We start from the raw sequence: 27032 nt of genomic DNA on the forward strand, positions 1-27032 counted from the left end.
TTAAGTATTTTGAACATCAGCGGGTGATCTGTGTGGATTTAAAAATGGTCAATTTTCTTTTTCGTCAGCTAAGTGGTTCGATTCCTGCATGAACAATTTCCAAGTGAATTTGTTTGGCCTGTTATAGGACATCGGCTCTCGAAAGAATTCCACCAACAAATACGAAACTGGAACTCATGTTTTGCTTTAACTTCATTCAATGTAAGCGATGATCAAACCCCGAATTTAACTAATCGAACCACTTAGCTGCCGAAAAAGAAAATTGACTATTTTTAAATCCACACAGATCACCCGCTGATGTTCAAAATACTTAAAAGTTTTCCCGAAAACAAGGCCACAAAATCATATTCTTCATTCATTTGGTCAAGAGAGCAATCAATATGGATGTAAATTGGTTACCATTGTGGAACAGAACATATTTCAGACTTCACTTTGAACACTCAAGGAATAAGTGAAGAATATTTTATGATTCCCATAAATTCTAAAAGGTTTGCATTATCGTCATAGAATACATGATTGAGTTCTTGATTGAAAAACGGTAAGAAATCCTTTTCTCTTTTACGGTACATTGTGGTTTTTTGCCTTGCTCCTGTAAATTTTTACTCTGCCATCTGGAAGCAATTCATTTTGAAGCTTCTTTTGACTGTGTGAGGTCTCTAACAAGGTCATTTAACTCGTCTTGGCTAAAGCGCTGAGAAAACGATGCAACTCTCTCATAATCACAGTCATCACAAGCATTGTTGCAAGAGGTTTATCAAATGAAGAGCATTCTTCCTTGCTGAACTCTATAGCTGATGAAATGTTGGTATATGAGCATCATCATCATGAGCAACAGGTCGTCGTGCATAGGATAAATCAGGATAATACCAATTACTGTGGTAGTTTCTATTTATTACATTTACTATTTATTACAGCCCCCAAGTAAATCATCTTTATTAGCTACTTTTCCTGTCGGATAATGGAGGACTCCACAATGAATACATACAGAGTTGAAGGGTCCCAATGACTGCGTAGTTTACGGCATCTTTGTAGGTTTTTACTGGGTTTTATGCCACAATTTGCTGGCATCGAAGATTGTGTTGGTGCTGCTCTTCTAACATGATATTTTATTCGGTTCTTGTGTACATAATGGTACACACTCGAGAAGTGAAGCTAGGTCGATCCTATTAAAATATACCAAAATATAATGAAAATGCAAAATTTAGAAAAAACTTGGCGATATTTTTTGCATATTAGAGGGGGGTGTATAACGGGTCTGCATGCAAGATGTGTTAGCTACAATTATTCAACATATTATAAAGTAATAATTTTTTTCAAATTTTATGCTGTCAAAATACTTTATCACCACCCCCTAATGTCCAAATATATAGTCCAAAATATGGAAGTCCAATGTATTCTATCACCCATCACTTGTTTTCCACTGGACGTTAGCTAATTGTCTCTTAGTACAGACAGATAAAACCGGTTTACTCTCGAGTGTGTACCATTATGTACACAAGTGCCTTTTTTTCTTCTGCACTTTCATTTTTGACTTGTTTTGATTCTCGCTGTCGTTTAACAGCACAGTTCTTTTTTTCTTCACTGTCATTTTTGGCACTCTTGATACTTGCTTTGGTGTGTCTGCTAAGCCTACAATTTTTTGTTCTTCACTTTCATCTTTGGCAAGTTCTGATTTCTGCTGTTGCTTGTAATTCTCGCTGCTGATTATCTTCAAACTGCATACTTCTTTTTTCTAGTGGGCGTATATCCTCTAACTGCACATTCCGCTGTTCTTCATTTTCATTTTGATTTGTTCTGATCCTCATTGTCGCATGTCTTTTAACCGCATATTTTTTTCTTCACTTTCGTTTTTGAGTCGCTGTGATTCTTGCTGCCACTTATATTTTAACTGCATATTTTATATTCTTCATTTTCGTTTTTTACTTGTTCTAATTGTCAGTTGCGCTAATATTTTAAATATATATTTCTTTTATCTTTATTTTCGTTCATCATTGCTTCGGATATTTTTTCGGTGTCTTTTGCCTTAGTTGCTTGGATTGGTCTTGTCGCTTTTGATCGTCTAGGTCAGTGGTTCTCAAACTCTGGTACACGTACCCCTTTGGGGTCCGCAACAATTTTTAAGGAGTTCGTGGCCGGCGAACCAAAAAAAAAAGAACCCTTAACTCTAGAACTGGTAATTTTATTTATATTTTAGCTATAGTTTACTTAGTACCGGCAACTGAGAATGGGAAACTTAAATGTATTGTGGGTAAAAAAGGGTACAGTGTCTAAATAAGTTAGGGAACCACTGGTCTAAGTTGTTCATTATCACCAGTCGTACATTCACGTTTCTCAGATCTTTCTCTTTATCTTGTCTCATTTGATGGTCCTGTTTCTTCATTTTGAGCTTACGGTTTTGCCTCTTTTGTTCTTTTTTGTACTCGTTCTGTGCTAACGTTAATTTACTTTTTTGTCCCGTAGATATTATGAAACTGCTAAAAATGCCTTTTGAAATTTACATCACCGAATATAGGCACATGAATTTACATGTTCCTAATATTTTTTTCTGCAAATGCTTCTAAAACGGTTTTAAAATCTATTTTCCTTGTGTCTCCACTTTCAGTTAACAGGACTGCTAAACTATTTAGTCAATCCTAATTTAATGTTGATATCACATAGTTTTTTTATTGATTTTAGCCTGGAAAATGATCTCTCTCAAGAAGAAACGCTTACTGGAATTGTTAAAAACACTTCACAATTTCTAAAATTAATTGTTCATTTTGATGGTGGCGCGGGGCGTGATTGGGCCTAATCGCCAATTTTTCGGCCCTTCTCCAACTTCTAAGTGGCAAGGGGCTGGAGTATGGATCTAGTGATCTACTAGAACTGTAGTTGCAAACCATGAAAGGGGTTTGAAAGAAAATGCTTGACAAGTTTTAAAAAAAGTGCATAAAGTTTACAAAAATAGTGAATTATCAGAAAAATTATCATATAAAAAACACAAAACCGTGATGGAAAAAAAATTCCCGATCAAGAACTCAACCCTTGATATTCTGATTCGAAGTCTAACACCCTAGTAACTGAACTACGTTGCCTGGTAACAAAATTTTATCTATTGGTTTTTATTAGGACCATAATTGCGTAACTTGCAGCTCTTTTCCCAGGGACTATGGCACGTCATTAGCAAAAGCATAGTAGTATAGTCATTGTACCTTATTCAGAAAATACTTTTGTAATTGGCTATTACAAAACATTGAGTTAACTAAAGTTTCCATTGTAAAGAGCGAGAACATTAGACTATATTTGGTGAAGCTGAACTTTTGCAAACAAGGGGAGGGTCAAGAAAACCTCATCACTCATCAGTCTCTACTCAGGGCAGAAACGAAAGACATCACTCTTGTCAAAGAAGAAAAAGAAACCAAGAAAAAAATTGTTAGATCGAAAAAGATTTCGTTTCCTAGACTGAAATGACGGATCTACTCTACAAGGAATCCCATCCCACAGTCTCTTCATCTTTAAATCTTTTCAATGAAGAAAGTGTAGATGTCAGTGTAAAACATGATTACTATGAACAATTCTACCCACAACAACCACTCTATGAAAACATGCGTTGTTAAATTTATTCCAATGAAGATTACTTCATCCATTTATTGTCCACATTTATTGATTTAAAGGTTGCGGTGAGGAAAAAGGCTGACAATCAAAGTCCCATCGCTACCGATGGATTGTCCTATAAAACTTGCTTACAACACAATTTGTTTTGACAAACATGTTTCTACATGAAATGGAACATTGGTGAGCACCAGCAACAATCTATCAAACTATGGAAGCTTCTTACAATTTATGTTTTTGACTCCAATGTCCCATAAGAAATCGAGAGGTCAGGCGATGGGCTATGATTATAGATCAAATGTTGATACTGATGGTGAACTCACTTGGGCGGTGAGCAAGGAGTATTATTTAGTTGGTAAACTAAATCATGAAATATTTTATATACTTCAATGGATGCTTCCCAATGTTATGGCTGACAGAGTTAAAACTTGCTCCATCCAATTTCATTTAGAGAAAAACACGTGTTGCAGCATCCAAAGCAAATGTCAACCTCACCTTGGCAATACTCCTATACGAAACATTGGGTTATGAGGTCTGTTGCTTCGGCAATTGAAAAATTAAGAACCACTGGAAAGAACATCCAACTCCTTTTTATTCACACAATCACCAATCAAAGGCATATTGCCACTGGTTCAAGTACCTACACCGACTCTTCATTTATCAATGGTGAAATTCCCTCAAAACTTGCTTTGGCATTCGTAAAATGTGCCAGTGCCAAAGGATCATGGACAAGTTCTTCACACAAATTTGAAATTTTTGTACTTTTCTCTCTTGTGTGTAAAGTAACTGGAATTCCCCTCTACAATTTATCCTTTGATATAGATATAGATTGACAATGCAATCCCTGGATCGACATTCACAACTATTAAGAAATGGTATAATAGATATAATATTCGCAAAAAGTCATGGTACTGTTGTGTTGAACTCGTCTTACACTCTAGATATGAGTATTTTTCGAATGGGTACTGTACGTTTAGAGTGTACCTTTGCCAAACCATTGACGGAGATTGTAGCAATAATCTCGCTAAATCAAGTTGAAACCTATTGGGAAAATTACCCCGGACGGTAGTGTTCTATTAGACTTGGCACCATGAACACAAATGAAATAATCGATGTATTTAGCTTTGATTTATACATGTCAAAATACAAATCGTAATGCAAAGCCTCGGACTTCCTTGAACATATTCATAGTGTTAGTAATATCATTATCATCGTTAATAGTAGTCCTATGTATCTTTCAATATGCAAATAGATATCAATAAATGGCTATGTATCTTTCAAATAGCGAATATTGTAGCATTTTTTCTATCCTCTTGGTCTGCCATATGCCTTCTATACATCTCACATCAAAAACTTCCTAAAAAGAATTGGGAAATCAATTATTCAACATTGGAAGCGAGTGCAAGATTTACTAAGTAAAATTACTATATTTTATTTTTCGATGTTAAGGCTATACTTATAATGATTTTGTCAATATTTATGTAGACATGCTACTGGCCGCAGTCTCGTTTTGTTTTTTTTTAGTTTTGTTTCTCTTGGTTGTTTGCAATCCTCGATTGAACGACTTCATATTAGAACATACCCTTTTTCCTACCTACATGATATTGATTTCAGTGCCATAAGAAAAAAATGTTTTAATAGTGTATTGGAATTCATTCCCATGCACTATCTTTTATCTTTTATATCATCTTTTAGATGTACTTTACTTACACTTCATCTTTTAGATGTTTTCTTCCTCGTCATTTAGGTAGTCATCGATAACGATTAGTGGTGTCAGATCATTGGGATTCAACTTGTACTGATCTTGGTATGCAAAGTCAGGGTCACATTTTCCACAGTATAATTTAACTACATTTTTATTATATCTCTTTGTGAAGTCAATGATACAATTATGATTCATATTGTAAAGTTCACATGCTTCAATTTGCTTTTTTGAAGTAATGCCACACACGATTTCCTCATATGAAGAATCACTTTCTGTAACAGCCAAATAAAGATCAGTAGGCTTATAATCATAACTGCCATTGTCCTCACAACGACGACGTAAAAACCATACTCTCTCTTTTTGTTTAAACGATTGAAACGTCTTCCAAATTCTTCATTCCAAAGCAATTCAAATCCACGACAAAAACGAATCCCTTTAAAATAAACTGAAATAGCGTCCATAGTTTTTCCAATCATACTAGGGTGAGTATATTTCCATGGATCACACTTATCATAGTGACAATTGGAACATAGGTATTCTCTAGGGTGGACAGGAATTACACCCTTTAATTTGCATTGCGTATCAATTACAATTCTTAATTTGTACAGCATATCCTCTATGCCATTTACTTGGATTGCATAACCTACAGTTTTCTTTATAGTCATCATTACTAGTGCAGTTCTCCCATGACGACCAGATGACCTATCTGATGACCAGATGACCTATCTGATGACCAGATGACCTATCACAGAGTGGACATGTACAGAACATTTTTTCACCTTTGAATCTTACGCCATCAAATAGAGACTAACTTGCGAACAATAGGAATGTTCTTTTTACTTCTAGAGAGAGAGAGGAGTAATTGAGTGACGTTAAACTCTATTATATCTGTTTGGACAAGTTTTTTTTTAACTGACGACTGTTGTCATGAAAAACAGAGACTGTAAATCAACACGGAAACTGGAATGTGCTTTTAGGTAGTGTTCAAAAGCAAATGCGCAATATCATTTTGTTTTGTTTCAATTAGTATGCGTTTGAATGCGTTTGAACCACAACGTAAAAGCCTCATGCAATAATCCAAAGTTTGAGAATCATCTTCCATGATATTGTCATGCATTCTTTCAGAGAAAAATTTCTTTTGCAGTGATAACTTCTGAAATTGATCATTTAGATTCAAGCACTTTTCCAATGTCACAAGATTCCGCATGAGTTTCTGTTTCTCAGATCCATCCGTTTTTGTTCTTGACACTCCCACTACCGATTATAGAATAAACTAACAAAGCCAAGATTCTTTCTACATTGTACGCACTCTCAGAGCCTATTGGTTTCATAGGAAGAGGTGTAAACGATCATCTAAAATATCTAACCAAAAAAAAATCATTATAAAAAAAAATTATTGTCAGAAATGTAATAATAGTGTACTGTACATTTTCATTCTTTTTTCATGAGGTGAGTCAATCCATTGTCCTCAATGTGCTTCATGGTTGCATTCAATCCATGTTGTAGTCTGGTTATGCGCATTATATTCGCTTTTGCTGTGAAATATAATTGTTCTTCCAACTTAAATTTACTCAAAGATATAATATATCTACCAAACATCTCATTTCACTCAAAAGTTAGTCGATAATCCTTTCCAATTTAAAATGCTACGTTTGTGACTCTTATCTTCATATCATCACTGTCAACTCCTTCAAGTTGTAATGCTGTAAAACCACTCATTTTAGTTTTTCGAACTTGAATCAATGTAAACTAATCAAATGTCCATGTGTAACTGTGAGACTTAGTAAGTACCCATAAAACTTTTATACCAATGATTACGTGATGCTCGCCAGTTGGGTACTCTCATCAAAATGACACCTGGCAAGCGATGTTTCCAAGGAATGTTATGGCTCTGCTTGGAGTATAGGTGGATACGAGGGGATAGCAACTCCAATAGTACATTGGGATAGAGCTGTATTGGGAGTCATTGAGGCCATACTACTAAAAGAAGGACTAAAGACTAGGAACTGTTCAAGCTTTTAATGCTATTAAAAGGTTAAGAACACTATTAACTCCGTTTTTTAATATTCAGATCCACCAAAAAAGGAAACAAATTATTATTTTTTCTTATGTGCACAAATGGCTTATTAGGATTAAAAATGCGTATTCATATTGTATTCTTGACCATTGTCGAAGAAAGAAAGAACATGAAGTTACGCGACCGGTTTTCGAGGAGGCATTTTTTAGTATTTTAAAGAGTAGTTTAGCTTGGCGAATGAAACATTAAAAGTTCTATAGAATTTGATATTGAGCTGATTTTCTACTACTTCCTTTAAGGGGATACGGTACCTTAAAAGATTATCCTATTTCGGCCGTTTTTTTTTTTTTTTTTTTTTTTTCAATTCAACATTGCATCTTCATCACCTAACCATCTTCCGTGGAAACAAAATCTTTAATTATAATTCTGTCAAACGTAAGCCTAGCCCCAGTAAGCGAACCGTTTAGTTGATCGGTTATCTCGCTATCTCAAGTCGTCGTTACTTCCTTGATTAATTAAAAAAGAAGTTCCACGAAATAAGTTTTTCAAAGAAAAGTAAGGAACTCCATTAAAGCAAAAATGAGTAAAAATAAAATCAAGTAGATTTTGTATTTGTAGATTCTATAAATGTGGCCGAGGAAAAAGTGTGGACATCATTTGTTGCAAGTCGTAGACAATTTTTCGGGTACCCACAAAGCTGAAAACTTTGTTCCACTAGTGATCGAGATACTTATAAGTTTCAGAAATCTTGACTGTGACATGAATATTAAAGTTCGCTATTTATGCAAACACTTGAAATGTTTTCCAAAAAATTTAGGAACCCCCAGTGAATAACAAGATGAAAGATTTCATCAAGACATAAAGACTATGAATGGTTGCTACCAATGAAGATGGGACACTTGTATAATGACTATTAAAAATGTTCATTTTATTTTTTCTGAATAGGTACTGACTTTTTAAGAGCTGGTAATACCATTCAGATAACAGATAGAAACTATGAAAAAAGAACAAAATAAGGAAATGTTGAGCATCAACCAAGCAAAAAAGGCACTGGAAGCTAAGCTTAGAGAAATGGTAAACTAGGAAGCGTAAAGCTGCTGAGAGCTATGCCTATAAGAGGGTCTTTTTCTGAAAACAAGACCAAAAAGTCTTTTTTCTGGAACAAAATATTGATCTTACTCCGGGTGCATATAGGCTGAAAGCTGGTAAGGGGGATCAGAGAACTCGTCCCATGGAAAGGGGTAGACAATGCAAAAAGCTATATTTCTTGGTGATACATTTTTAGTTTTATGCTTTGGGATCCAGCATACTAATCCTGTGGGGATCCGTCTCTCCCGCTTTCAGGTATGGGGTATACCACTAGGGAAAATGTATTAGATCAGTTTGTTTAAACTTTTTTTATTTCTATGAATTTATTTTGAAACGATTCATGCTTCTCCTTTTTCAGAGTGGATCTGGACTTTTGTCGATGTTACCTGATCCTAAGCAAGGTGGAGGAAAGCAATTGAATCGTTCTTTGATTCCAAATTCACTTTTGAAGCCACGAGCTGTGATCAGTATAAACAAGCTGGGAGTAAAACATGACGTAAGTATTGTAATCTTTTTTGGATTCCTATTTTTCTAAAACCACTTTTTTTTGAAAAGGAAAATTTTCTTCTTTTTTTAAATAATGCTTATCCCTTTGTCTTCTTTGATTCGTAACGCTGAAATTGACTAAATCTATTCATTCAGATAATGCAGAATAACTAAAATTAATATATCCTAAATGATCATTGAATTATAGTAATTCAGTTGATATGCTCACAAAAGTTGTATTTTTTCAATATTCCACACCGGTAAATTAAAGCATTGAAAAACCTAAGCAAGCTAAAACCACAGAAATTAGGTGTTGTAGCACGTATTTTTTTTGTGATTTGTTTCTATCTTTATACCTAGGACTCCAAAAACCTGACGTTGTAACCTAGAAGAATTAAATTTATAAATATTGTAGCTTCTGTTTTTATTACTTGTCGGTTAGGTGCTCCCTATAAAGCGAAAATTTCAACAGAAAGTATCAGATCGAAAATTTTGAAACCAACTTAACACTGAATTTCTTCTTATATTATCTACAGTCCAACAAATGTATGATTTGGGGGTGTTTTTGTGAGGTTGGAAGCTCCTGTCTGACTTAGAATTTCTCAATTTTTAAGTTTGCATTTGGATAAGAGAATAAGGATAACAAAAAAATGTATGTTAAAACTTATTAATATCTTTTAAACAAACTGTATCACAAGCCCTAAAGGGCCGAATTTGAATTTTGGTGCTAATAAATAACAACAGGACAAACAGAATAGTATATAAAGCCCACAAAAACTAAAATACTGGCAAAAAATGCTAAAATTCAAAATATTAGAATAAAAATCCATTCGGAAGCAATTACTTTAATTTTGCCTGTAATATCACACATTAATACCTGACATATATGGACTACTCAGATATGAAGTGTGTGTTTTAGTTTTATAGACTGTTTTAAAGCAAATTTTAGAATGGAAGTACTCAAATTGGCTACTGAAAACATTAATTAGTCATAAGACATTATTTAGAAAGAAAAAAATGTTGTGCTATTCTCTTCTCTTAGAGTTATCAGTCGGTTGATCTGACGCTAAAACCTCAAAGAGTTGAAAAACTGGGCTCAGTCAGGCAGTCTTCTAAAAGAGAATCTATATTTTCATTGTGCGTGGTTTTTGTTTTATACCCTTGTGAAATTTTAATCTATGTGTATGTGCCTCTTTTATTTCCTTTCTTCAAGGTCTAATTTAGAACTGGATTAACACTATGCTGTTGATCATGTTATGAAATTAATACAACTGAGGCCTCAGTCTGTTGTATTTATTATTTGGCCACATAATGTACATTAAATATCGTAAGGGGTCTCTACAAAAAAAATGTCTGTTTATTTTTAAATCATAAAAATTAGTTTGATTTTGACCGCTTTATGTTTTTTGACTCCTTTTCCTTTATATTGCGCAATTAGATACCTGCCCTTGTTCAAATGTATTTTTTTTGTAGTGTCAAAAATTAATGGAATTTTTTCTTATGGTTTTTGTTTTCTAATTGTTTTGTAATGATCCTCAAGTTGTAAATATTTTCTATAATAACTATCATCGAATCCGTACCTAAACAAAAAAAGATAAAGGTTTACTTGGCGTCTGATAAAATCCGTTTGATCCATAAATAAAGTACTCTAAACACAAAAAAAAAGTAAAAATAAACTTTTCTAACAATGTATCGAGCGAAAAAGAGGAACGCATTGCAAAAATTTAGTCAAAAATACATAATAAACTATATAGAAATTGGCAAGCCCTTCAAGGTGAAAAAACATAAGCTGAATGGCTCTTCTTTTACTGCTGATGATTGTTATTTGTTTTTTTGTCATCTTTTAGGCCAAACTGGATTTAGAAAAGAAGATAACTACAGCGGACAGTGATGAAGAAAGTGGAACCTCAGACTTTTTCTCTTTACACAAAGAAAAAGAAACTATAAATGCTGAACCTTTACCGCTAGAAGACATAGTTGGTCCCAGCTACGCTAAGAAAAGGCCTGCTAGTCCAGTGCTAGAACAATTTCAAAACCCATATACAAGTGGGATTGACTCTTATGAGGAAGTAACACATACGGAGGAACATCCAGTCTCCGAACTTTCGTTAAGTCAGCCATCACAAGTATGCCTTGATGAAAAAGCTGTAAGTCTTTTCGGGGTCATATTTAAGTCATTTCTAGGTTTATATGCCCCCGGGAGGATGGGTGATTCCCCTGCTCTGTCTTTTTCTGATCAATTTTTCTCTATCAGACTTCTGATAGGTCAGAAGCCTGAGAAAATTCTTTAAGAGCCTTAATTTTCGTTTTTGGGATATCCTTGCATAAATAAAAACGATCTAGATAGGTCAGAAGTCTGAGAAAATTCGTTGAGCCTTAATTTTGTTTTTTGCAAATGATGTCATTTGCTATGTTAGTACATCATATAAGCATTTCTTATTACATCATATAAGCATTTTTTTACATGATGTCATGCATAGCATAAATAAGATTGTTGAGTTTCCAACGCATCAATTTTGAATATAACATAGTGCCTGTTGGAAGGCCCAAAAAACAAAAATTTGCAGTTTCAGTTACTATAAATGCTTATTCTTTGGAACCAATACCCGAACTATCAAACGTGATAAAATGTGAAAATTGACAACCTTGGCCATCAATTGCGACAACACTAATACGGCCAGCTAAAGAAGAGACCATTGCTAAATTGTCTGAAGTAATCAAAATCCAAAAACGTGTCAAAAATGAAAATGAGAAGCAAAGATACGGGCGGTTTGAAGATATGCGAAAACGACAATTAGAGCGTGTCAAAAATGAAATGAAGAGCAAAGAAATACGTGGTTAGAAGACATGTGACACCGAGCCAAGTTATTCGATCATCGATTATCAAAATTTTGAGATAGCCATTCTCTTCAACATCGTCGAAAAATCTAGTAACTATGTCTTTGAGGACGACTTAATCCCCCACAGTACCCGGGGGAAGGATGCTATGAAGTGCAAGCTATGAACTTTGCCCATTGTTTATGGTCGGGGGAGAGGGTAACGTGGGAGGATCTTTCCATTGGGGAAGAGAATTTCCATGTAGGGGGCGCTGGATTTCCCTGCATTATTTAAAAAAACAAGAAATTAAAGAAATTGAAATTAAGAAATTAAATTTTGAAAAGCAAGTTTTATAACTGAAAGTAAGGAGCAACATTAAAACTTAAAATTAACACAAATTATTACGTATATGAGGGGGTTCGTCCCCTCGTCAGTATTTTGCTATTTACGCTAAAGTATTTTTAGTGATTCCAAAAGAGCTATTTATTCTAATTAAATGGCTTTTGGGATTGAGGGGCGAATTGGAACAAAATTTGAACGTTAGCGAAAAGAGCGAGGTATTGATGAGGGGGCGAGCTCCCTCATATTACGTATATGAGGGAGTTTCTTCCCCTCGTCAGTACCTCGCTCTTTACGCTAAAGTTACTATTTTGTAAAATAATAAACAATAATTTGCTTGTCTTATTTTTCGGCCAATCTTAGCATTCAATATTATCTTAAGCAGCTTCTTAACTATGATTTTTGTGTGATAATAAACAAAAGATGTAGTAGGTTTTCGGCTTGTGGTTGTTATTAAGTAAAAAAAAAAAAACTAGTTTTTTCGACTTAAAGTAAGGAACAACATTAAACTTAAAACGAACAGAAATTATCATGTATATATGGGGATTGTCCCCTTCTCAGTGCCTCACTCTTTACGCTATTTTTTTACCTTTTGTTCCAATTATTTAGGAATGACTCCTGTCACACAAGGGCCGTTTAATTAGAATAATAAGCTTTTTGCAAATTCACAAACATTTTAGCGTAAAGAACAAGGTACTGAGGCGGGGGCAACTCTATCACGTAGGCAATAACAACCAAAAGAAATATCTGAGGAAATTGCGGTTCAAACAGTTCGTGGTGACGTACTGTAAGAAAGGAGCGAGCTGGCTCAATAGTAACCGAAACTCTAAAAAACGTTTTTTTTTCAAAAAACAGATTTTGATACCAATTGGTATATTAAAAGAATCTGCTTTTTATGCTGATTTTAAATATATAAATTTGATTAAGTTTAGTCTTACCCATCAAAGGTTACAAGCCAGAGGAAGTTTTCCTGAGTTTTGAAAAAAAGGGGGAAATACCCCCTAAAAGTCAAGATATCTGAATGAAGATCGCACCATCAGATTGAGAGCATCAGAGAACCCTACTGTATAGGTCCTCTCCGTAAAAATGTGGAATTTCTATCTTGTGCCAGAAGAAAGATTTTTGCGTGTTTATTTGTCTTGCTTTCTCTTTTCCGTCTCAATTTTACGTGCGGAGTGGTTAAGAGTAACTGTTCGGGGTAAATTTCCATCGGGACTCAGTTGTCTAGAGGCCACTTCCATTGTGAGGGGGTTTCTCCGTGGAGGTGGGGTCAGGTTTCCTGGCGTATTTAAAAAACGATCAGAAATTAAATTAAAAAAAAAAATTTCTACTGAAAGTAAGGAGCGACATTAAAACTCAAAACGAACCGAAATTATTCGGCATTTGAAAGGGGCTGTCCCCTCCTTAACGCCTCGCTGTTTATGCTAAAGTTTGACTCTTTCTCACAGCTCTATTTTTTCAAAACAATAAAATTTAGCGTAAAGAGCGAGGCATTGAGAAGGGGACAACCACTTTCATATACCGAATAATTTCTGTTATAGTCCTAATGTCGTTCCTTACTTTCAGTTGAAAAAACTTGTTTTTTTTTATTTAATCCTTGATAAGAAACAAAGTATGTAAACCTTATCATTTTATAGGATGTCTCAACATCCTACATTTTATTCATTTTGTGAGTTAAACGTTAACCACAAATCTAATGAAAAACAATTATTGCTGTTTTATTTATATTACCAGTTCAGCTTCTTCTTTTCAGCTCATGCAGCTGCAGGGTAAAAGGGCAAGATTTAATGAATCAATCCAAATTCGAGATATATCTGAAGCATCTATACGGTCAGATCCAAACGAATGGTTAAAACAAGTATCTGTCGAAAAAGCTTCTATTCCTGGTGGATACAGTGCAAGCAAAAAGGATGGCCCAGATGCAGCTTCCAGAAGAAAGCATCAAATGACATATCTTGTTCATCAGGTATGTACAAGTACCTTGGATTACCTAGACTGCAATTGGGATAAAATTACTGTGAGAAACCTAAGATGATTTAGATTCCTCGTGAATTTTTTTCAGTGTTACAATTTAACTTTACAGGATGGTTGATCCTAACCCCCCATTGCACTTCTTGGTTGACAAGCCCCGAAACGAGATCAGCACCGCCGGTTTGGACCTTAAGAGTCTAGTGCCGTCTTACTTACTTACAATTTAACTTCTCATGTATTATATAGGTACTCTTCTGATCTCTGTACATAATATCTTTTCTGCAAAGAAAGAAAAGAAACATGGAAGTGGTGGGGAAAAGTATTTTGGCGGGGAGGGCAGGGCTAAGTATCATAAGGTGTCTAAGTTTGTGTTGTTACTACGCAACTTCTTCACAAGCTATAAAATTGCCAATATTTCAGCCCATGAATAATGTTGCATATAATTTTTCGAAGGTCTCACATTTTCAAAAGATAGTCTTTTGGAAGGCGGAAAAACGGGTATTAGACGACGTTTTGAACATTTCACCATCAGTTTAGAGGATTGTTTAACGTCAAATGTTACGGTATTTGAGACATTAAATAAATAAAAAGGGTTTTATGTAAATAAAGCAACAAATACATCAACTGTCAGAAGCGAACTTGTTTGGGCTAAACACTGTTAAAAAAAACAACCCCTGATAGTTATAGTGCTAACGACTAGTAAGATAAGGAAGAAAAAGAAGTTAAAAAAGAAAAATAACGTGGTTCAACCTCACTAAGCTGATCTGAACAAGGCCTATAAGTCTAGAAGGTTTTTTATCCAGCCAAGCCTTTTGGAGGTTCTCAGCAAAATTTCAGAGTCCACCCTCACTAAACGTAGTTTATGGACAGGCTATGCCAACTTACGGATACAGCTTTGCAAATTGTGTATCGGTATATATGAGTTAGTAATATTGAATTGGCTATTCTTCTTCTCGGTAATTTGCGAAACAATTTCTATGTTAGATTTCTTCTCCTGGACATTCACCGGTAGATATCAGAAAAATCCGGAATAATATCATTTTCGATATAGATATTTACGTTTTGATATTTAGGGCGATATATCGATATAGCAATATTGATATTCAATATCGCCTGACACTACACGAGATACTTCACTTAAAGTAAGTAAATGCCGTTTAACATATTTCTGTCTCAGTGATGTGCCTTTTTTGATTTTAATGACTGAGTTTTCGATCGCACGAAGAAGAAGTGAATGAGTTGGAAAACTACTTGACCCGGCAATGTTACAGTACAAGAGATAAGGGTGAACCATAGAGAAATAAAGAGACCTTGTTACATGAATGTGGGAAAACTTCTATAACTCTCTCATAGTTCCAACATTCCATGCAACTTTACTGCATAACAGCCAAATGTCCTGCTTGTAACTTAGGCGTTCCTATATTAGGACAGCAAGATATTTAACGCTGTTTAGTCGTTAAATTGAAGTATCACCAAATCTTAGTTCATTAATCCATAGCAATAAGGTCTTCTTCCTTAAACTAGAAATTGTGATGTTACGGTATTTAATCTCACTTCGTTAGCTCGTGGCTATTTCTCAATTTGGCTAATACCAGTAATATGCTTCTCCATTAGTTGTCGTTCTGTTTTCGCTGCCACTGTAGAATGTACGTGCATCGTGTAGTTTGTGACACTGTAGAATGTGCTGCCACTGATCCGTAAATAGTGCATTAATTACTTTTAAAAACTTACTGACAGGAAAAGTCAGGTCAAACGACTTTCTATTGATTGCTCCACACAGGTATTGATCGATATTGGAAGAATTGTTGGTCTCAGCAAAGTCCCTTATGGATTACCGTATTCAACTTTTTTTTTAGATCCGATATCCAGAGGTGGTTTTAGGTGGGGAGGAACACAGGGGGCATTCGCCTCAGGTGCAGCAATTTTAATAACGCAAAATTTCAAATAAATAATCTAATGATTATAATCATTTTGTAATTTTTGAGATTTTATTTTGTTAAAATAGAGGGCGCAGTTGACAGTAAGTATAAGCAAATTGAATCCAAAAGTTTATATTTTTTTTCATATCTTCATCACCATTCCTTGAAAAAAAAGTAAGCAGCAATAAAAGTAAAATATTGCGATGATTTCGATCCCATTCAGTTTTTCGGCTAACACCAAGATATACGAACACCAATATTAACGCCGACACATTTCCTTAATGAAACCTATAAATGTGTTAGGATTAGTTATGCAATGCGGAGATGAAGAGGTCTTCACAAACTATGCCTATTAAATATTATTAGCGATTAGAGTGTCGGTGGCCAGTAAGCAGTCGTTTAGTAAACTTAAACTAGTGTTAACGTACCTCAGATCGACTATGGGCTAGGAGCGGCTAAATTATTTAGCGTTAATGAAAATAGAAAGTGAAGAATTAGGAGCAATCAATTGAGAAAAATTTGGCCTGAAAAGTTTTATTATTCAGGGGAGGAACACTAATAAAGATTTTGCCTCGAGCGCAAGAGAGGCCTGAACCGCCATGGCCGATATGGCACCACCAACACATATATAAGGAACGATTACCAAAGGGAAAGTCTCAAAAGGTTTAAGAAAGCTTTTTGGAATCAATAATTATAAAGTTTTGTAAGCAAAATACCACTTTCACCTGAGTCAAAGGCTTTCATAATATAAAGGAAAATAAAGCCACTTTCCAACCAGTTTCCAGGACATCATTTACTACCGTTACCAGAAAAAGCACTGCCCTGGTCTGTAGACATTCCTTTTCGGAATCAAAACTGGGATGAGCTTAGAAATCTCTGCTGTTCAAGAGACTCAACTATTCTACCATTGATTATCTTCTCAAACACTTTACTTCACACTGGGTGAAAAGGAGTAAATCTATGATTATGTAACGTTTTCTTGTCACCATCTTCGAATAATGGTATAACTTTAGTCGACCTTAAAGAATCAGGAAAAATGTGATGTTTTATACACCGATTAAATAGGTACACCAGATCTTCTGATACAATTAGAAACATGTGTTTCAAAAGTTTCAGCGAAAAACTATCACTACCTGTGGCAATATTTTCATGCTCCAAACTGCCTTCGAACCTCCTCAATATTTACTGCACGTAAATAAGCAGAAGCATCACTAGCCACAGGTCAAAACCGAACAAAGGACTCCGCTTCACAGCAAAGGACCTCGGTATTTGCCACGTTATTTTCAGTAGTTGTGAAATGGTTTTACGTTTCATCTGCTATTTTCCGTGGCGATGAGATACAATCCGGGTTAGTTGGAATATTCATTTATGGTGGAATATTTTTCTGGTCTGGTTGGATTAGGAAGCTAATTTTTTTTTTCCAGATTTTCAGAGGATTTCCTTCCGAATTCATAAATTTGTCTCTAAAATATCCCTTTTTTCGAAGTAACTCTTCGTTGTTATGTTTTCTGTGCCTCTCTTCAGCATGCGGTGATGTACCGGAATATTCAAAAAGTCATCTCCTTTCCATTATTGCAGCCATTAATCCTTTTTGAAATGCGAGGTTTAAATGGTATGTTGGTCGGAACTGGCTGATTTGACATTTTACAACTGGTCCTTAATAAACCCAATTCATTTTATAGTACCGTAAACAGAACTTCAATTCAATCAAGCTCATTATCTTTAAAAAACTCAAACCTAGACCTTTCGCTAAAGCCTTCCATCAATCTTCAGGCGATCTGTTTGTGTTCTAAGAGTTGTACTTTCTGGTCTTCAAAAATTATTAACACCCAGCAAAACTCCAAAGTGATCAGACATAATTAACCACAACTGCGGCTAAATAATTCTTAATATTACGAAAAATATTGTCAGTTAACAACTCGGGGTTAGCAGGAACCCGAGTAAAAAATGTTCACCAGAAACACCATTATAGCACATCAAATTAATAAATTTGCGACTTTAAGGATCTGTCTTTAGTTTGTTAAGGTTCAGACTAAAGTTCCCACTCACGAACAACGACATATTAACCTCATCAAGCTCATTCAACGGCTTGTGTAATAGCTACAGAAAATCTTCTGTAGAAATTGAAGGTGAGCGATGAATTATGAGCGCAGAACGTGTTCTGTCCCGATTTGCATAGTTCTAATACCCAAATTTAAACATCATTACCCTATTAACCTGATTGTCACTCCTTACCTTACTCTTCATCTCACCTTGCTATCCATACCATTCCTGACGTAAACAGCCCTTCCCCCATGTTCCTTTTTTCCCATATTTTGGACATTGGTAGAGAATGTATCTAATAAGGTTTAGAATTTTTAGCACTATGGACATAAAGCTTAGTCAGGGCATGCTTTCTATGAGAGCTCATGAATAAAGGGGTCAGTTTAACCCCTGGGTCATTTTTGAGAAATCCATTTAGATTAAGCATTTAACAGGGGTGTTGAAAGAATAATGGTTCAATCTTATTGTTGAAATCGTATTAGCTTATTGTTCCATCAGCTACTGATGAATGCATTATTGATCTTTTTCTAAGCTGGTGTATAAGTGTTTGTGAAACAAAAGGGGATTTCGTACATAAGTGTTTAATTTCCTCCAGACTGTGAACCCTGGTCTAGGCAATCGCGATCCTCAGGTTGAGAAATGACGGTCTAAAATAATAATGACACAGTTTTAAAACTGCCATGAGATAGATAATATCCATGCCTTTTTTATTTTTATTTTTTTATTACATGTTGATTCTACAAAAATTTAATATTTGTTGAAACTGGTGTCTAAAATATGCGAACAATTTTGTCATTTGTTATTTTTGATAGTAATATTTCTCATAAAGTTAGGACGTTTTATTCACTCACAATAATCTGTAAGATAATTAATTCTTATCTATAGAGATAATTTCCCAATAAAAGAGAATAATAGAAAGGCTGATTTGTCATAACTAGAATGATAGACACGTTGTAAACCTTTTTGATTGTTGAAGAATTGAAATAAACTAGACATAATTGTATATCAAATTTAATAAATAAATAGCTAAAATTAAATGAAACTAACAAACGAGTAAAATGTGAAGAGAAATTCTTATTTAGGATTTTTATAGACAGACTCTGTATAAGAAATATTTTTTTTATTTAATTAAAAAAAATGGATTTCTGGTTATTGCGATTGTCGCGTGTCCAACTCTTCTGTGACTCTTTTGACAAAATTTAACTAAAGAATTTTGTGAAATTAGTTTTCCTAGCTTGTTGAATATATAGACCGCAAAAATCTTAAAAAAAAATTATAACAAAAAAAAATTGTGTCTGTTAATATCCGAGCGAATTTATACGTACCGCATCAAATTCACTGTGATTCGTCTATTTATGAATGAAACTGTTTAGTTAGTTTGATTATGTGTTATTTATAAAGTGACCAACAGATAACTTGCCAAAATTAGTTCTTAAGTTTTCCTGAAAATTGTCGGTTATTTCATATCCAAACTTCGCACATGATGCCAAATTATAGTCCTAAACAAAATGGACCTTTTCGTCTTTTTCTGTGATGTTGAGAACTTTCAGGTCAAAAATCGGCCTACAAAATTGGTCCTAAATCTTAGTAAAACTTACAAAGACTAAAGAAGACTTTGGCAGACGTTTATTTTATGGACCATTAATAAAACTTTAACATATGTTTTGATGTATTTTTTTTGCCTGTATTAAGAGTAAATTTGATTTCCAGGCAAAAGCTAGAGAAGTGGAGTTGAAAAATCAATGGGCAAGTAATCGGCAAACGAAGCGTCAAACTCAGTCCAAGTATGGCTTTTAAGGTGGTTGGACGTTTTACTTTTTGTAAATAATTTATTTCTATTAAGACGAGCCTTAGAGTTTTGTACCCAAGATTTTTCTAGTCTATATGTGTGTTTTGAATTTTTACCAGGATAATATAAGCTGCGTAACTGAGATGTAGTAAAGTAGGCAAGCTGTTTACATGTTATTTTTTTGCTCTCAAAGAGGATATGAGGAACCGATTGGTCATGATTCAAGCCGATCTATATGGTTAAATATTCTAATCTCCTATCCCCTCTCGCTCAATTTGCGATCTTTAAGTATCTTTGCTTCTCATGTTTACAGGTTTATATTCTTAAAAAGGGGAAGGAATCTTTATAAATTGAATCAGATCCAAAACTACTAAGAATTAGTTATTTAGGGCTGTGTAGAATTCTTTATAGTTTTTGTTTTGTTGGGACGGCTCATCTTTTCAAGTATATAATATGTTTAGAGTGTCGAATTTAGAGTGTCGTGTTGTTTAGGGAAATTAAAGGCTATTGAGCCATTGCTAGCTAGGAGCTTCAACTAACTGCTGGAACTAGGAATTTTGCTGAAAACACTAAATAAAGGAGTGACAGGAACGATCAGATCTAATAATGTAATTTCAGTATTTTTGTTTGGTTTTGAACATTTTCCACCCTCCGATGGAGTTGATCGAGCCTTTCAGGCCAAATCTAAGTGAATTCGATTTTATGGTTTTTTTTTTTGGTTTTATCGCCAAAACATTTTATTGGTTAAAAAAAATTCTAAATTCTCAAGGATTTTCCCTAAAAATAAGGAGCGTCACGAAAAAGGACAAAGAGCTATTTTTTCACCAACTACTGAATAACTTTTAGCCAATTTTATATTACCGACTATGGTAATCATAACAGGCTGTAATTAACTCTACTACCTAGGATGGGATGGAAATACAAAGAAAGGCAGGATCCAAGCCATAGCAAGGGCTTGGAACTCTTTAATTATCTTTGGCTTCAGACTTCTGCCTTTAGCGTTTTTGACTTGGGTTAGTGTTTATTTTCAACCAAATGGCCTTCAATGATGGTAGCTATTCACGAATAAAAAAAACCTGAGGCTGTTTATTAAATAGAATAAAACATGCAAGACTAATACAATTTATGATAAAACGTTTTTGATTGTGAGTAATTCAAGGGCCATTAGTTTGCAAGGTATAAATTTTATAGAGGAACAAAAAATGATGAATGCTCTGGTCTATCACTATTACTAATAAGCAGTTTCTTGCGCCAAGGAAGACTTTTATAGATTTCTAGAACAAGAAAATTTGGGTTAAAGGAGAAGCCTTCAATCTTATCCGTCATATTACTACTTCTGGTCTTATTATTGAACTGAATCAAAAGGGTATAAGGGCATCCAGGTTGTCGAAATAGCATGGGTAAAATGTCTGAAGACCAGAATAGGGTATTAAGTTTCGTTTCTCAGGGAAATTTGAGCAGGTGTAAAAATAAAACAAAAGCTACTGTTTGTGGCAAGATTTTCAAAAGGGCGTACATTAAAAATTCCTGTAAAACCTTGTCCTGTGGTGGCGCAGTGGGTTTGACCTTAGCTTGGTAATACGGGACCCAGAGGTCGAACCATGCTGCAGGAATGCACTGCAGTCAAGAAGCGTCGTTAATCCGATACAATAATACAATATAATACCTGTAAAACCTTGTTCAAAATATAAGTAGTAGGCCGAAAATCAGATTCTTAAAGAGAAAAACCGAAAGTATTTATAATATTCTTTTCTTTACCGATGAAAAAGACAATGTCAATTAAAAATGAACAGAAATTAATTTGAAAAAAAGTTCGTATGCAAAATAAAGTTTAAAAATGAAAGTAAAGAGCTACATAAACCCAAAAATAATCAGAAATAAAGTCAAATAATTTTTCAACGTGAAACTACCATAAATTAGTTTCAGTGAATAAATTAAACCAGAAAGGGACAGATTAGCCTACAATAAATAAACAAGTGAATCTCAAAACAAGTAATGATTTCTCTTTTTAAATGATTTCTCTTTTTTAACTGTAATAAGTCCAGGATTAATAGGAATTTCAGGAATGAATGTCAGCATATATTAAACTGTCAATCCATGCTATTGTGAATTTCAAAAAATAGACTGAAACCCTATAAACCTAAAATAGTATCAAAGCAAAAAGTACTCCATTGGAATCATCATGGATGTAAATCTTACACAGGAGACTTACAGTCGTCCAGCAGGACTTGAAAAAACTTAAATTGGCCCAAAATAATTCATAATTTTCTTAATAGTTTTGTTTAAATACGTCAAGGTTTTGAACTGTGTCTTGAGAGATGGCCTTAATTCTCGTCTCCTTACTATTTCTCTTTACTTTATGATTCCTTATTATTCTACCCTAGCAATTGATATTTGTCTCTGTGATGAACTTTCTTATTCTTATTTATCTGAAGTGTATGATGCTGAGCACCTACAGTTGTTCAGCTCACATGTTACTTGCTAAGTATTTGTCCCTATTGAATATATCTGGACCATCAACAACTATAGTTGACTAAACCACAGTCAAGTCAACTATAGTTCTGAGCGGAACGCTTATAGTTTGCCTTCGGAAGTTCTACCTTGTTTTGCCATTATTGTCTGAAATTCTTTTTCTTAAACTGGCCAGTCAGAATTTTTTTTTAAACTTAATTTTTTTTTAAACATGGTCAGTCAGAAAAAATGGCAATTTATATCTGACCCAAGAAAGGTAGCTATTATATTAATTGGTCCTAATTGTAAAACGTTATTTCGAGAACAAATTTATCTTGATCTCGAAAAATAGGATCCAACCCCTAGAACTAGGTGTTGGATCGAAGCAAAAGGTACACCATTGAAATTACCACGGCCGAAAACCCTATAAAAGAAACTTATAGTCCTCCAACAGGATAATTTTAAAGAAGCTTTTTATTTTTCTAATTAAACAGTCCTTGCGTTTTAAGAGTTGTTTTCAAAGAATTAGGACAAAATTCAAACTTTAACGGAAAGAGTGAGGTGTTGAGGAAGGTACAAACCACCCCCCCCCCTCCGTGTGCGTAATAATTTCTGTTTGTTTTAAGTTTTAATGTTGCTCCTTACTTCTAGTTGAATAAACTATTTTTTGGTTTAATTTCTGACCTTTTTTAGATAATGCCTGAAAATCTGACTCCATCCACGGAAAATCCCACTCCCCATGAAAATATCCTCAAAACAATCCAATCCCGGTGAAAATTTACCCTGGACAGTGGCAAAAAAGGGCACTCTTAACATCTCCACGCGTACAATTGAGTCGGTAAAGAGAAAACAAGACATATAAAAAGTACTTTATATAGGAATTCTGGCAAATCTGCCTTGAAAAGTTCACTCCCTGGGAGCTTCCCTCCCAATGAAAAATTTCCCATGTGAAAAAAATAACTGATAAATTCCCCCGGCCCAAAAAATGTATTCAAATTTCCCAATAACAAATACTATAGTAAACAGTGGGCAAATTTTATAGCTTAAAGATCTTTTTCCAGGTTTTTTTTTTGGGGGGGGTAGTCTTGTTTTCTCCAAAAGCATAATATTTGGTCCTTTCATCTATTTTGAACAAGATAGCCATTTCAAAATTTTAATCTGACGATTGTGGAAAAAAGGAGTGTAGGAGAGAGCCTAGTTGCCCTCTAATCTTTTCGGTCGCTTTGAAAAGGGCATTAGAACTCTTAATTTGTTTTCAATGTAGCCCTTTCTCGATATTCTAGGACTACTGGGTCGATGCGATCACCCCTTGGAAAACAAACAAATAAACACGCATCGGTGATCTCTCTTCTGGCAAAAAAAAATACAAAGTTCCAGATTTTGTAGATAGGAACCTAAGTCCTCCACAATATGATGCTCTGATACACCAAATTTGATGATGCAATTTTCATTAAGATTATTTAACTTTTAGAGCTTGTTTACCCCCTTTTCTGGAAATCAGGTGAATTTTTTCAGACTCATAGCCTTTGATGGGTAAAACTTAATGAAATCTATATATTTAGGATCAGCATAATAGGCCTATTCTTCTGATATATCTATTTTCGTCAAAATTCTGTTTTTTAAAGTTTCGGTTACTATTGAGCCGCGTCACTCCTTACTTACAGTTCGTTACCATGAAGTGTTGATTCCTCATAATATTCAAAAAAATAAAAAGAAATCACCATCAAAACCAAAATCAGACCTACTCCTTTTAGTTTCCGCTCGTTTTGAGTTTGACTCGGTTATTATTGTAATTTCTGTTTGTTTTGGGTTTCATTTATTTATTTGATCTATGGTAGTTTTAAGATTCAAAAATTATTTAAATCTATTTCTGCTCATCTTTGGTTTAACATGTCTCATAACTTCTCTTCGAAAAAATACTATAGTGGAAAGTTTTGTATATTTAATCTCTGTTTGTAATTAATTGACATTTATTGGATAAGAAAATCATATTTCAAATCTTGTCGTTTTTTCTCTGTAAGAATCCAGATTTTGGCTTACTATTTATATGTTGGAAAAAAAATCCCAAACTTTTTTAATAACATACATCTTTTTGAAAATCTGGGCTCACATAGCCTATTGTGCTTTAGTTTCACACCTCAACTTTCCCTGAAAAATAAAACTTAATGCCGTATTCTGTTCCTAAGACATTGTATCTATGCTAATTCAACAATCTGAGTGCACTTAGCCCTTCTGATTTGTTCAATGGTAGGAGCATAAGTAATAATATTAGTACTTCTGAAAGTTTCAACTTGCAACCAGCATGCACATCCTGCCATTTGATTTTATTTTAAAGCCTGAAAGTTTCTACTTTATACCCTATCCCAGTCTTAAGATACCCTGCCTTGATTTATTGAAAACCTGGTCTGTTTTGACAACCTGGATGGACTTGCGATTTAGTTAAGTGGTAGGAGTATTAATAGTAGATTTAGCGATAAAAGTGTTAGTAATATTGGTAACACTGAAAGTTTCAGTTTTATATTCTAAGGCACTACTGTTAAAATCCTAATACACCCCTTTAAAACTCCACATGTATGCTTTGATTCAGTTCAACAACGCCCTTACCTTTCCCTGAAAATTTCCTTACTAACCTTAGCATTAGCAACGGTAGTAGTCATGGTTGCAGAAGTAATAGTTGCATTATTGGGAGTAGTATTAGTAACATCAGTACTAAATATTTCAATATATTTCTGAGATGTTGCTGATAAGCCCTTTGGTAGTCTAAATGCAAATATTGTGTTTAAATTTTTCCCAACGTTCCCCTTGGCAGTCTCTGAAAATTCAAAATTATTACTACTTGCCTTACTAATAGAAGCACTATTAAGATTGGCAGTAGTAGTACTGCTACTACTTGTATTGGTAGTATGCACATACTGTATTTCATTAGTTCAACATGCTCCTCAATAAGTCCTGAAAGTTTCAATCTAATACGTATAGCCGTACTACTGATGCGTATTTTTGACAACCTGCACTCATATAACATGTTTCAATTTAATTCAACGTCCTCCTCAGCATTTCTTGAAAATGTCTCAGAAATACTCTTAGCCTTTGTAGTAGTATTAATAGTAGTCGCAGAAATAGCAGTCATAGTGCGTAAATAGTACCTTTGGGCTGGTTCAACATCTCCCTAACCATGCAGTGAAAATTTCAACTTAATACTATTAGCTGTTCCTGGGAGCTGTCATGCCCTTTTAATAACCTGAATCGACATAGTGTCTTTCGATTTAGTTCGACATCCTATTCAGCATCTCCTAAAAGTTTTGCCGTAATACCCTTAGCTTCAGTAGTAGTAGTAGTAGTAGAAGTAGCAGCATTACTAGGAATAGCACCATACAGAGAGTACCTTTTGGTTAGTTTAACATCCCTCTCAGCACGCCCTGAAAGTTTCAACTTAATATTCTAAGCTGTTCTTGACAAATTGTTCATACATCTTTTCGGCAACCTTAAAACACATATTGCTTTTGATTTAGATTTATATCCCCCTAAATATTTCTTGTAAGTTTCCCCTTTATACCCTTAGCTTCAGAAGAAGTAATAGTCCTATCACTAGTAATACTAGCAACAGTGGTAACATCCATATAGTGCCTTTTGGTTTGCTCAACATCCCCTTCACCATACCCTAAAAGTTTCCATTTAATATTCTAAGCCGTTCGTAAATTATTGCTTATATACTCTTTAACATCCTGCATGCACTTTGGAGTTTTTCGGAGTTGAAACTCACCAAAATACTCCCTGAAAATTTTAGTTTAAAACCATAAGCCTCATTGGTTGCAGCAATAGAGGGCTATACACATAGTACCTTTGTTTTCAAAATCTCCCAACATACCTTCATACCCTTAGCCTTATTACTAGTAGAAGTCATAACTGTTATAGTAGAAATAGTAGCCATAGTTGTATTAGTAGCAGAAGTAATAGTATGCACATAATATCTTTTGGACAGTTGAACATCCCCTCATCATGCCCTGAAAGTTTCGACTTAATACGTTATGCTGTTCCTAGGAAATTGCCCGTGTGTCCTTTTGACAACCATTATGGACATAGTATGCTTTGATTTAGGTCAAATTCCCCCTCAACATTTCCTGAAATTTTCACCACCTTAATATCCCAAGCCTTTGTAGCCGTCACAATACAAATAGCAGTTTTAGTAGCAGTAGAATTAGTGGTAGGAGTAAAAGTGGAATTAGTAGCGCGTACATATGTCCTTCTAGTCAATTGATCGTCCGCTTTATCATTCCCTGATAGTTCCAACTTAATACTCTACGTCACTCCTGACATACGCGCTTTTGACAACCCGCATGCACATAGTGTGTTTTGGTTTAGCTTAACACTCCCTTTAACATTCCTTGAGAGCGTCACCTCAATATTATACGTAAACGATGGGCGAATTGCATAACTTATAGCCCTTACCCCAAGGGCATAGGGGGTTGTCATCCCCAAATACATAGTGAATTGACCTTTCAATTATGCTGAGGAAGATGGCCATTTCAAAATTTTGACCAGATGGTTTTTGGGAAAACTGCACGCGGGAGGGAGGTTGGTTGCCCTCCAATCACTTTTTACTCTTAAAAGGGCACTAGAAATTCCAATTCATAATCGAATGATCCCTTTTGAAATTTGTACCCCAGCTTCCAAACGAAGTGCCTTGGTGAAAAAAAAACATTTTCGCCACATCGCTCTTTACTTAGGCATTATTGTTGCACTACATATGATTTCTGTCTTGCTAGAACAGTTTTATTTTGCGCCAGTTACCGTCAGATTTGTTTTGTTTTATGTCTC

The 27032-nt window shown here is 34.6% G+C and overlaps 1 protein-coding gene across 1 annotated transcript in view; it reads left to right on the forward strand.

Moving 5' to 3' along the window:
- LOC136031344 (proline-rich protein PRCC-like) overlaps positions 1–19845 on the forward strand; it is a 35110-nt gene extending 15265 nt beyond the window's left edge. The window contains exons 4-7 of the mRNA XM_065710834.1: positions 8761–8898; positions 10736–11035; positions 13798–14010; positions 19688–19845. Coding sequence (XP_065566906.1) covers positions 8761–8898; positions 10736–11035; positions 13798–14010; positions 19688–19774 — 738 coding nt within the window. The 3' untranslated portion in view covers positions 19775–19845. The remainder of the gene's footprint in view (positions 1–8760; positions 8899–10735; positions 11036–13797; positions 14011–19687) is intronic.
- The last annotated feature ends 7187 nt before the right edge of the window (positions 19846–27032 follow it).

This window comes from Artemia franciscana, chromosome 9 (assembly GCF_032884065.1).
Source record: "Artemia franciscana chromosome 9, ASM3288406v1, whole genome shotgun sequence".
Lineage (NCBI taxonomy): Eukaryota > Metazoa > Arthropoda > Branchiopoda > Anostraca > Artemiidae > Artemia > Artemia franciscana.